This window comes from Balaenoptera musculus, chromosome 16 (genome assembly GCF_009873245.2).
Source record: "Balaenoptera musculus isolate JJ_BM4_2016_0621 chromosome 16, mBalMus1.pri.v3, whole genome shotgun sequence".
Lineage (NCBI taxonomy): Eukaryota > Metazoa > Chordata > Mammalia > Artiodactyla > Balaenopteridae > Balaenoptera > Balaenoptera musculus.
This window is the reverse complement of record NC_045800.1, coordinates 81,312,118-81,324,518: the sequence shown is the minus strand read 5'-3', so window position 1 is coordinate 81,324,518 and position 12,401 is coordinate 81,312,118. Positions and strand designations below refer to the sequence as shown.

Below are 12,401 nucleotides of genomic sequence, written 5' to 3'. Positions count from 1 at the left end.
GTTCTTTCATTTACCAGGAAAATCGTAAACCAGTTGCTTATCTCATTTGTCCATCTGGTTCTTTTTTGAAGAAGTTAGAATATGTTTGCCTCTTTCAGAATTTTACATGTGGAAAATAGGCATAAAATTCAGATGGCCAGTGACTTATAACTTAAACAATTTTTTAAAAATTCAATATAATGTCATGGAAAACTTAGAAATCCATTGGCAAAAACTATTTATTTTTGTGTGTCTGTTTCCTGTCTTTTCACAATGTGTAGAATTACATCATACTGTATGTACAGTTTTCTTTTGTTTTTGATTTTAATCGAATTTAATTTTTTTATCCAGCAGGTTCTTATTGGTTCTCTATTTGATACATATTGGTGTATATATGTCAATCCCAATCTCCCAGTTCATCCCACCACCACCATCCCCTGTACGTATAGTTTTCATTTCTGCCTTCTCAGGAACTTTTCAAGACTCAGCTCATGCCATGTCTTCTAGGAAATCACAGTACATACTCAGGCAGCCGGGTGTTCTGGCCTGGCCCTATCCTGTAGTCTTAACATGACAAAATGCTTATTAGTTGAACTGTATGTATTTTAGCTTTTCTATGAAACCATGCTCACTCAGGACAAAGGCTTCACTAATAAACACCCAGTGCTTTCAAGAGTGCCTGGCTACCATACAAGTTCCATAAATATTTACCAAATGGTTACAGGGGCGATTGCACATTTCCTCTAGTTACCATATTTATCTTTAATATCCGCATAATATTTTATCGGGTGCCTACACCATCATCTAGTCCTGCTTTGATCAAATATTTATTTATTTATTTATTATTATTTTTAAAAATAAATTTATTTATTTATTTTTGGCTGCATTGGGTCTTCGTTGCTGCACGTGGGCTTTCTCTAGTTGTGGCGAGCGGGGGCTACTCTTCGTTGCAGTGCACCGGCTTCTCATTGTTGTGGCTTCTCTTGTTGCGGAGCACGGGCTCTAGGCACACAGGCTTCAGTAGTTGTGACATGCAGGCTCAGTAGTTGTGGCTAGCGGGCTCTAGAGCGCAGGCTCAGTAGTTGTGGCACACCGGCTTAGTTGCTCCGCGGCATGTGGGATCTTCCCAGACCAGGGCTCGAACCCGTGTCCCTCGCATTGGCAGGCAGATTCTTAACCACTGTGCCACCAGGGAAGCCCTCCATCAAATATTTAGCTTGCTTCCAGTTGGGGGGCATTATAAATAACACTGCAGTAAATACTTTTGTATGTTTATGTGTTTTTCTACTTTGTTATCTTTCCAGGAAGTGGGCTGGGTGACCCAAAGTGAACGTGCCCTTTGGTGACTCATAGATCATGTTGACCCAGTGCTTTCCAAATGGCCTTATGAGTTTACAGTATCACCAGAATTACCTAACGCAAGACTTTCTTGTCTTGCATTAGGGTAAAATGTTTACCTCCTTATCTGAATTTAATTTTTTCATGACTTAAGAGATGTTGAATTTGTTTCTGTAATTAATTATGGCGGCTAGCTCTACTTTTCTCTTGTGCTAATTGTTTGCTCATAAATTTTACCCAACGGTTTAATTTCCTCAATTTTCCATGGAGTACTAAATCCTTACAGAACGTTTTCAGGCTTGTTTCCATGTGAATCGTGGTTTTTTTTAGGCACTCTGAATAGTGCATGTGCTAGGTGGAGCAAATGAACGTTACAAAGGTATATTAGTTTGTGGATAGGCTAAAGTCCCGCAGCTTCTGTCTGAAACATCACGGGTATTTTTGTCAGCACTCAAGAGTTTGACTACATAATGGATAAAGGAAAAGGAGGAGATTTGCCATTAGTCTACTAACAATGTCATTGCTATTTCTAAAATATGCTATCTTATTACCAAAACCTAATAACCAAATTGTAAAGATACTAGAAAACTGTCACTTTGCATTCTTGACATAATCAACCCCCTTGTTCCTATTATGCTACCGATTCTGGCTTCCCTGGTTCATTTATTTTCTGAAAATCTTCCTCAAACGTTTTACCATTTTGGGTCATGAAACTGGGATTTTTGTTATTCTTCGAGTTTTCATTTTCATGTTTTTGTTCCTTTCCCTGATGAAAAAAATATTTTTTCTGAAAACTGATTTTAAACACCTTGGAACTGACTTAAAATTACCGTTTTCCTATCACGGATTCCAAGGAATAGCACTTTACCTGAAGCAACAGGTTATCTTTCATGTTGGAATAAGAAACTGATAAAATTATTTGATGAATGGTCCACGTGCCCCAGAAATGACTAGTCACATAATGGAAAGCTTAGTTTGCTACTGGGTCTCAGTGAAAGTGTAAATAACCACACCCAAAGACCTTGTAAATATCCGCATCCATTCCTTTTTTTTTTTTTTTAATATTTATTTATTTATTTGGTTACGCCGGGTCTTAGTTGCAGCAGGAGGGCTCCTTAGTTGTGGCATGCGAACTCTTGTTTGCGGCATGTGGGATCTAGTTCCCTCACCAGGGACTGAACCCAGGCCCCCTGCATTGGGAGCGCAGAGTTTTTTTAACCACTGCATCACCAGGGAAGTCCCTCCATGTGCATTCTTAAGGGAATTTTCATCTAGCTTAAACTGTAATTTCTACTGCTAAAAGCACTGAGTGCTGAAAAGGATGGCAAGCTTTGTTCCAAGCACTCCTGCTACATCAGAAACTCTTCCGAAATGTCTCTGGCTTTTTGAGAAGCACTGATTATACAGTGGAGGGGAGGTTGCCCTTGGGTGAGTACAGTGTGTTATCTCTCTTTAACAATGCCTCATCAGCCCCAACTTCTTTTTTTCCCAAAATCACACCATGTGATTCTGAATCATCCAGGTTTGTAGAAGGTTAAGTCATTCTTTTTTTTTTTTTAATTTATTTTATTGAAGTATAGTTGATTTACAATGTTTTGTTAATTTCTGCTGTATAGCAAAGTGAGTCAGCTATACAGATATACATTCTTTTTCATATTCTTTTCCATTATGGTTTAACACAGGATGTTGAATATAGTTCCCTGTGTGCTATACAGTAGGACCTTGTTGTTTATCCATCTTATATATAATAGTTTGCATCTGCTAATCCCAAACTCCTAATCCATCCCTCCCCCTTGGCAACCAGAAGTCTTTTCTCTGTGTCTGAGTCTGTCTGTGTTTCATAGATAAGTTTATTTGTGTCATATTTAAGATTCCACATATAAGTGACATCATATGGTATTTGTCTTTCTCTTTCTGACTTACTTCACTTAGTTTGATGATCTCTGGGTCTATCCTTGTTGCTGCAAATGGCATTATTTCATTCTTTTTTATAGCTGAGTAGTATTCCATTGTATATATGTACCACATCTTCTTTATCCATTCACCTGTCGATGGACATTTAGGTTACTTCCATGTCTTGGCTGTTGTAAATAGTTCTGCTATAAACATGGGGTGCATGCATCTTTTCAAATTAGAGTTTTCTTTGGATATATGCCCAGGAGTGGGATTGCAGGATCGTATGTAGCTCTATTTTTAGTTTTTTGAGGAACCTCCATACTGTTTTCCATAGTGGCTGTACCAATCTACATTCCCACTAACAGTGTAAGAGGGTTCCTTTTCTCCACACCCTCTACATCATTTGTTATCTGTAGATTTTTTAATCATGGCCATCTGACTGGTGTGAGGTGGTACCGCATTGTCGTGTTGACTTGCATTTGTCTAATAATTAGCGATATTGAGCATCTTTTCATGTGCCTGTTGGCCATCTGTATGCCTTCTCTGGAGAAATGTCTGTTTAGGTCTAGGAGGTTAAGTCATTCTCCATTTTTCTCTGGGTCGTCCCTCTTTGAGCCATGGAATTCAAAACATCCCTAGAAATTATAGAAGTGGCAGTGGATTTATTCATCAGCAGATAGGTTGCGTCGTGCATGACTTGATCGTCCTGAGATGCTGTCATTTCTCTCACACAGGTTACCTGCTTCTTGGTCTTATTGCCATGTTGGTGGTTCTGGAAACCTTCTGTGAGCTCCACGAGCTGAAGAAGTTCAGAAAAATGTTCTACGTGAAGAAAGACAAGGAAGAGGATCAAGTGCACATCATAGAGCACGACCAGATGTCCTTCTCCTCCATCATGGACCAAGCGGCCAGCGTGAAGGAGGACCAGAAACAGGATGAGCCTTTTGTGCACCCCCAGTCACCGGCCTTTGCCGACGGTGCCGCGACCCAGTAGGCTTAGGGCTTTGCTGCGCTGTCCCAGAGCGCAGGCTCAGGGCAGTGGGAGGAGGCTTCACTTTGTTCATTTTGATGAGTATGTAAAAGCCAAGGTGACATTTTCACAAATATCTACTGTCTGCAATATTTTTTGTATAACGGAGCAAAGGAAGCTTTTACTCTGGAGGACTGTCTGAAATCCGAGAAAATGGGGTCTGTACCCGTCATTCATATGTGACAAAATTATCTCGACTTTACTAATAGGTGAACAACACTCGAAGCAGGGTGTCTCTGTGGAGAGAAGCAGATTTTATACTTTTCATTGGGGACTTTGGGATTTGCATTCAAATCATTTAGCTGATGGTTAAATGGCAACATTTATATTTAAAAGCAAAAAAAGAAAAGCATAGAGATGTGTTTTACAAATAAGTTTATGTGTACTGGTTTGCATGTGCCCATCTAAAATCATTATTTTTGTAGACTCTAAGTTAAACCTACTATTTATAATGACTAGATAACCATTAACTGTGTACATATAAAGTATAAATATGTTTATATCCTGTACATACGGTTTAGGTCCCCAGATCCCAGCACACTTCTTAACCCAAGACTGTAGAGATTTTCCCCTTTGATTTCTCTTTATACTGAAGAATCAAAAGTTGCTGCAATAAAAATTACTTTAGTATTCTGCTACAATAAATGTTTCTACCCTCTTGCAGTAGTATGGTCTCGAATGTCTAAAATGTTTGTAAGCATTTTCTCTGGAGGTGAACAAGTAACAAAGAATATGATTTTGTAAAGAAAAAAAAAAAGAAAAGAAAAAAAAGTTAAGATTTTGTTTTGAAAGTGCATTATGATTTGCTATCACCTAGTACTAAAGCAGAGAACCCAAACACAGACGCTCCAAATGAACAGATTCTGTCAAATTAGTCCGAGAGTTTTTTTAATTTATAAGTTGAATAAATAAAAATGTTAGCTGGTTGCAATTGTATGCTTTAATATATCAAGCAAGTTTTTCCTCCACGTAGATAATAGGTATGCACTCCTTTGTAGAAACCATAAAGGCAACATTTAAATGCTGTACACAGGACACTGTTAGGAATTTGAGAAGAGAACGTAATACTTCACTTGCAAAGCTTTTGTGAATCCGCAGAGAACACCCTTAACTAACTGCTAAACCTTAATACCCTTCACATTGTTTTTGTTCTTTTTAATATGAAGCATGAGGTTCAAAAATTGGAGCAGGTTTTGCCTCTCTGTCAGAAATGAAATGTAAAGGAGAGTGTCTTCTCCAGACTTTTCTTTTTGTCACTGGCCAAGGGACAGATGTTGCCCTGGGGTCCTGAGGGAGGGGGAGCTGTGTCAGCCAGAGAACAGAGGCAGGGTCCCCTGGGGGCGGGATGAGGAAGTGGGAGTCTGGGCAGCGCGGCTGGGCCAGAACTGTCATTGGAACCCTCTAGTTGGAGGTGAGCAGGTGTGAAGTTGAAGGTCAAAGTGAACACTAAAGAAGAGGATTCTGGGGGGAAAAAAAAAAAAAAGGATTTGGAGTGTGAGCTGTGTATAAACTGAAGGATGGAAGTCCTGGGCAGGAGTCTTCTAGGTTGAGTTCTTAAGAATCCCACAGAACGCCCTCAGGATAGAGAATCAGAAATCATCCTTCATTGTGTGTGAACTTAAAGTCAGGCGTGTCCAGTAGGTATGTTGATTTTGGAGCAGCAGATACACTCAACGTGAGGAGAGAATGGTAGCTCAGAATAAGAATTAGCCTCCCCCAAATCAAAGGGACTATAGACCAAGGCATTGGAGCCATCTCCCAAAGACTCTTAAAAAGAAACCCATGGGACAGATAAAGTCTGGCCCAAATAACTCCCCATTTATGAGTGGCTTCAGGAAAAAATGTTTAGGGATGTCTGGAAAAGTCAGTCAGTCATGCTCATACTTCCTACAGACCAGCCTTACATGCCTTTTAGGAAATGAATAAGGAGATATTCACAAATCTTGAGATGTCACGGTAACTGAAATGGTCAATGCAAAACGTTTTAACCCTTTAAAATTATCAGTAGTACACTGGCTTCTTACTAACAGCAGCTAATATTCGCTCCAGAAAAGAGTTCATTTTAAATTGACACAAGCATGCATTGGAGGGCGAACATGGGATTATCTATCTCTTACTCAGAATTCAGTGAGCAGAATTTCCCAATTGCGTGGCATCGTGCATCCATTTGGTGATTTGTTGTTAAATCTTCCATGCTGAGGAGAGCTGTGATGAATCCTGATATCCTCAATTCAGGAAGGCAGTCAGTCCTTTTGGGATGTAGTTTCAGAAATGCATACATGGTCAAACAGATCCTGGGCAAAATTAGAAATAACCCTTCCTTAGAAAGCTGAAATTGAAATAATACAGTATTTACCATTTACTTTATTCAACTGTGCCCACCCAGTAAGATTTCAGATCTGTGTCTTTAATACATTTAAAGTTTTCCATGTAGTGATGGATTATTTTCCAAGAGTTTTACTTTATGAAAATTTGGTACACCCAAGCTTTCTGTATGAGGCAAAACATGAGATTGTTTGCTGAAGACAATATTCCAAACATCTCACTTATCTAATATGTGCTGTTAGGCAACCTCAGCTTTCTAAAATGCAATAATGAACCCAGAAGTAAATAAAAATGATTTTAAGTATTTTTCCCAGCCTGGCAGTCAAGTACGTTTAATAAATAAGCCCCCTCTTGGCTTCCCTCAGGGCTTATACTTACTTTGCACACAGGTCTCAAAAAATTACTGCTCTGATTTCCCAACCCACAGAAAATAAAGGAGTGTGCCGCTTCCCAATAGTTCCCAGACTTTCCATGTTATAATTTTTGGTGGCACAGTCCAAAAAAAAAAAATTGTCTCAAGACGCAAGTTGGAAATAATGACCATGTAATTGCTTGGGCAGCTTTAAATTAGCAGTTTCTCTGTTCCTGTCAAAGCATCCACGGTGCCTGCACCATCCCCTCGGCCTCCTGTGCTCCGCATCGGGGAAGAAGAGTTTACTTCCTGACCCCTCTAGTGTACTTAGGAGGAAAATTGTCAGATGCTCCAGGAACGCCACAACTCTGTTATTCACAGCAAGTTGTATCCATTCTAAGCCAAATGGCAGGACATGCTCAGGTCGATATGATTGTAAAAGTATAAATATTTGTGGCAAAAATGGACTTTCCACATGGATAAAAATTTGCTTGGCCGCCTGTGTGTGGTTTGTGTATCTGAGTGTATTGCCACCCCGGCTGAGAACCTTGTGTTAACTGCTGGTAAGTACACCAAGGAGAGCAGGCTTCTGGGAGCTTGACATGAGGGACAGACCCAGATGAAGAAGAAGAGACCTGCCCTCTAAAACCTTCACAGGCTGAGGCAAATAGTTCCCGGGATGGCACAGTATTTTTATTGATGTTATTTCAGTTACACAATTTTCATAACAATGTTAAACTCTGTTTGATATTCTCTGTTTAAGGAGATAAAAGAAAATGTATTTCCATACAAAATGATTAGAATTCGTTTTTAAGAGCCTTGCTTTTGAAGTGATCATTTCCACTGTCTAGGAAATTCCCTTAGACTAAGCATCTCACTTTCCAACAGGAGGTAGCACGGTAACGAATGTATAGCCTCGCTGTCATTGACATGTGAAGATGAGACCACTGCTTACATCTTCGGTAAATAAATTATGTATCTATATTATTTATTTTTAGTTGAAGAAACTTGAGTTTTGAGAGTCTTTTTATATATAATTTTATATATAATTATATATACATCTATCATATAACTCAGCACTTAATTTCCATTTCTAAGCAGTGGCTAGAAACCCAGAGCCCATTAGCCATGAGGTATTTAACCTTCTAATGAATCCACAGATGCTCAAAGACATCAGCATAATTTACCTGAAACTCATGCGTTACTTTGTTCATGCTCTGTGTAAACACTGTTGCCTCAAACTGCTGCATTCTTGGGAAAAGTGTCCTTTTTCACATGTGCTCGATTGCATAATGAAAGCTTTCCTCTGTGCAGGTGTTCCCAACTTGGTACATGGTGTAATGATTGCAGTTTAGGACAGTGTGACCTTAAAACTGGGACTAAGCCTATTCCCAGCCATTAAGCAGTGACCAAGCTAGATTTTAAGGGTCACTGTAATTATTATTAATTTTTATTGAAGTATAGTTGATTTACAATGTTGTGTTAATTTCTGCTGTACAGCAAAGTGATTCAGTTGTACACATACATTCTTTTTCATACTCTTTTCCATCATGGTTTATCACAGGATATTGAATATAGTTCTCTGTGCTGTACAGTAGGAGCTTGTTGTTTATCCATCCTATAGATAATAGTTTGCATCTGCTAATCCCAAACTCCCAATCCTTCCCTCCCCCACCCCGCTTCCCCTTGGCAACCACAAGTCAGTTCTCTATGTCTGTGAGTCTGTTTCTGTTTCATAGATGCATTCATTTGTGTCCTATTTTAGATTCCACACACCAGTGATATCATATGCTATTTGTCTTTCTCTGTCTGACTTACTTCACTTAGTATGATCATCTCTAGGTCCATCCATGTTGCTACAAATGGCATTATTTCATTCTTTTTTATGGCTGAGTAATATTCCATTGTATATATGTACCACATCCTCTTTATCCATTCATCTGTCTATGGCATTTAGGTTGCTTCACTGTCTTGGCTATTGTAAATAGTGCTGCTATGGACATAGGGGTGCATGTATCTTTTTGAATTAGAGTTATGTCCAAATATATGCCCAGGAGTGGGATTGCTGGATCATATGGCAACTATTTTTAGTTTTTTGAGGAACCTCTGCACTGTTTTCCATAGTGGCTGCACCAGCTTACATTCCCACCAACAGTGTTGGAAAGTTCCCTTTTCTTAAAGGTCGCTGTAATGTATGGCACGTGCCATTGCTGTCAGAACTCAGAGCCAGCAGCAAGCAAGAGTGACAGAATGCTGGGCAATGCCCCAGTCGTTCCTCCTCCCCCCGCCCAGGGCCGGTATCGGGCACAATTTGGAACATGGCTAAGCCTACATGCAGGGGGTCCAAGAGCTACAACGGAGCCAGTTCGGGCCTGTGGGCAAAGAGGTGGCAGGACAGTCACAGAAAGGCAGAGGGGTTTGTATTATTATACTAGCCTACTTCAATAATTCAGGTTTTGTGTTTCAGGTGAAAGAAAAGGAACGGTGGGAGGCTCTGATTAGGGCCATCCTCTACTCTTTCTTGATGTAAATTTAAACTTTCAGTAACTCTTTTCTGGTCTCCTCTCTCTCGCTTTGCTAGGCTTCTCCGTGCTTCTGTAACGTAACTACTGACATTGAGCTGCTGATGGCCAAGGCGTCCCTTTCCAAAGCCATCCATCTTGAATAAGCCCCTGCCAGCCTTGTGACATAGCTACATAGCTACCAGCCCAACAACCAGATAAGGAATTAGGCCACCCCCTGACCCATGTAGTTTCCCTCTATCAGGAAGCCCTGGGTGACCCAGATAACGGACCGCTTGCGTGGCCCCATTTCTCCCTTCCGCACCCTAATTCCCACCTTTATGTCTGAAATTAGCCAATAAAGAGTGAACCCATGAAACCCTAGACACCCCACCCTTGTATCCTAACAACGGCAGAACCCCAGGTCCACACTCTCTTTACCCGTGACTTCACTGTGTGGGCCCCGGGCGTGCCGTGTACCCTCCAGGACCTGTGAGTAAGAAATCTGGATCCTCAGAGTTCCCTGACGGTTGTTGTGGAGATGCATCCTGCAGTCATAATAAAAACCACAGGGACTGGTCCAGCCACAACCTTGACTCTGGTCGGGGAAACATCTGTGGGCTCAGTGGCCGGGGAAGGCCTCAGGCATCCCTAACCAATAGCATTACTATTAATAGGCGGGGACAGACACAACTTCATTTATTCCACTCATCTTCCTTTCGTGGACTCTGTGTGCCAATAACTACTGGGGGATAAAGGCACACTGGGAGCCAGATGGGCTCCTCGGGAGAAGACGTACCTCCCTGGTGAGGGGCTGCGTGTCCCCCTGACACCCCACACTGGGTCACTGCCGAGTTCACGCAGGCCTTTGATGGCTTCCCAGCAGCTTCGTTGCTCAGAGCTTCTCAAATCATCTTCCTCTCCAGGACAGCACTCAGGCACATCCAGCCTGAGTGTACATCCCCACTGGCTGTGGGCAGTATTGAATAAGAAAGGGAGTTACTGGGAGCTGAATGCACCCAGGGCAGATTCAAGGTCTGTTAAATCACCTTGAGCCTGAAACTAACAGTGTGAGAACCTCGGCCTCAGAGCCATCCCCTCTGCTGGCTCAGAGCTGCTGGGGACGCTCCTCAAATGCTCACGGTTTCCAAAAACACAAGAAGGTTGCTTCTCCAGGAAAGCAGAAAGCCCTGCTGGAAGGGTGTAGGAATTAAGTGAGAAGAGAGGCAAGTGTGGACAAAAAATGTTGCTGCCATCCCAGTAAATAACAAATGTTGGGACTTCCCTGGTGGCCCAGTGGTTAAGAATCCGCCTGCCAATGCAGGGGACACGGGTTCGAGCCCTGGTCCGGGAAGATCCCACATGCCGCGGAGCAACTAAGCCCATGCGCCACAACTACTGAGCCTGCACTCTAGAACCCGCGAGCCACAACTACTGAGCCCACGTGCCACAACTACTGAGCCCACATGCCTAGAGCCCGTGCTCCGCAACAAGAGAAGCCACCACAATGAGAAGCCCGCGCACCCAATGAAGAGTAGCCCCCACTCGCCGCAACTAGAGAAAGCCCACGCGCAGCAACGAAGACCTAACGCAGCCAAAAATTAAAAAATAAAATAAATAAATTTATAAAACAAAACAAATGTTGCCCTTCATCAAGATATCAGCCACTGCAGTTGCCCCCTGACTGTGCACCCTCAGGGGATTCAGGGTGGAGAAAAGCAGGATACTGGCCCTAGATAGTTAAGATGCCTATATACACACTATTATATTTAAAATAGATAACCAACAAGGACCTACTGTAGAGCACAGGGAACTCTGCTCAGTGCTCTGTAAGAACCTAAATGGGCAAAGACATGAAAAAGAATAGATACTTGTATACGTATAACTGAATCACTTTGCTGTACACCTGAAACGAACACAACATTGTTAATCAACTATACTTCAATATAAAATAAAATTTTTTTAAAAATCAAAAGAGTAATTCCAATGAGCCCAGACTCTTGCATCTTCCCCTACATAGAAAAGCACTAAAATCATTAACTGGAGGTGTCTGTTTTTTGTGATTAGCAGTCATCTTTTGATGTTCAACTACATGTTTGTCTGTTTGTTTTTCAGCAAAAACTAGATATCCAGGCTCCTCCCTTCCCTCTTTGGACAGTTCCTCAGCACGATCTGAGAGGCTGTCTCCTGGGCTATAGTCCTCAGTAAGGTCCCCAAATAAAACATAACTCGCAACTTTTAGGTTGTGTGTTTTTCTTTAGTCAACGCAGGTTAAGACTGTAATTGAACATCTTTGTAAGAGTAGTTTTCATAGAGATGAGTGGATTCGACTTTCTATTTGCGAAGGGAAAGAGCTAGGAACTTTTACCCTTCTAGGTCTGGAAAGACCTTAGTCCTCACAGGGGAAGGGAGGTACGTCTGCTTGGAGCACGTAGGTGTCAGGAAGGTGCAGCTGTAGGAAGAAATGCAGAAGCAAAGGAGGGTAGGGTTAAAAATAAAGTAGGAGGCTTTTTGTTGTTTGTTTTTTTCTGTACCCATCACCGTCAGTATTTCATTGTCCTCGTTCTGATAATACATTTTTTTCTATAATTATTTTCCAGGCATTACCATCTCAAAGCACTTCATAAGTACTCAATTTTTAGCTATAAAATAATTGTAATTTAGGAAGCAAAAACAAAAGCAGAAAAACAAGGAAATGTGTGGTACCCAGTACAATTAATGACATCAGCAAAGAGAGTCAAGTTTTCTGATGGACATCAAGGGTCTCCCTCCCTATTGAACTTGACTTGCCCTTGGCTGATGAAAAACACAAGCAAGTGAAGAATTGTTTGTTACCCAAATTACAGTTGAAACGAGAGTCTCATCGCATTGCGTAGTAGAATGGAATGTTCGCTGTATGAGAACCTGAAAAATGGCTTCAGAGCTAGGTCTCCTTATGGTGAGCACTTCACATACCTTTTATGATCATTGATGCCCACAA

General features: G+C 41.3%; 1 protein-coding gene across 1 annotated transcript in view; it reads left to right on the top strand.

Annotated features, from left to right (window-relative positions):
• KCNK1 (potassium two pore domain channel subfamily K member 1) overlaps positions 1 to 5,169 on the top strand; it is a 47,378-nt gene extending 42,209 nt beyond the window's left edge. Inside the window, exon 3 of the mRNA XM_036829644.1 lies at positions 3,948 to 5,169. Within this exon, the coding sequence (XP_036685539.1) occupies positions 3,948 to 4,207 (260 nt within the window). The 3' untranslated portion in view covers positions 4,208 to 5,169. The remainder of the gene's footprint in view (positions 1 to 3,947) is intronic.
• Positions 5,170 to 12,401: the final 7,232 nt, after the last annotated feature.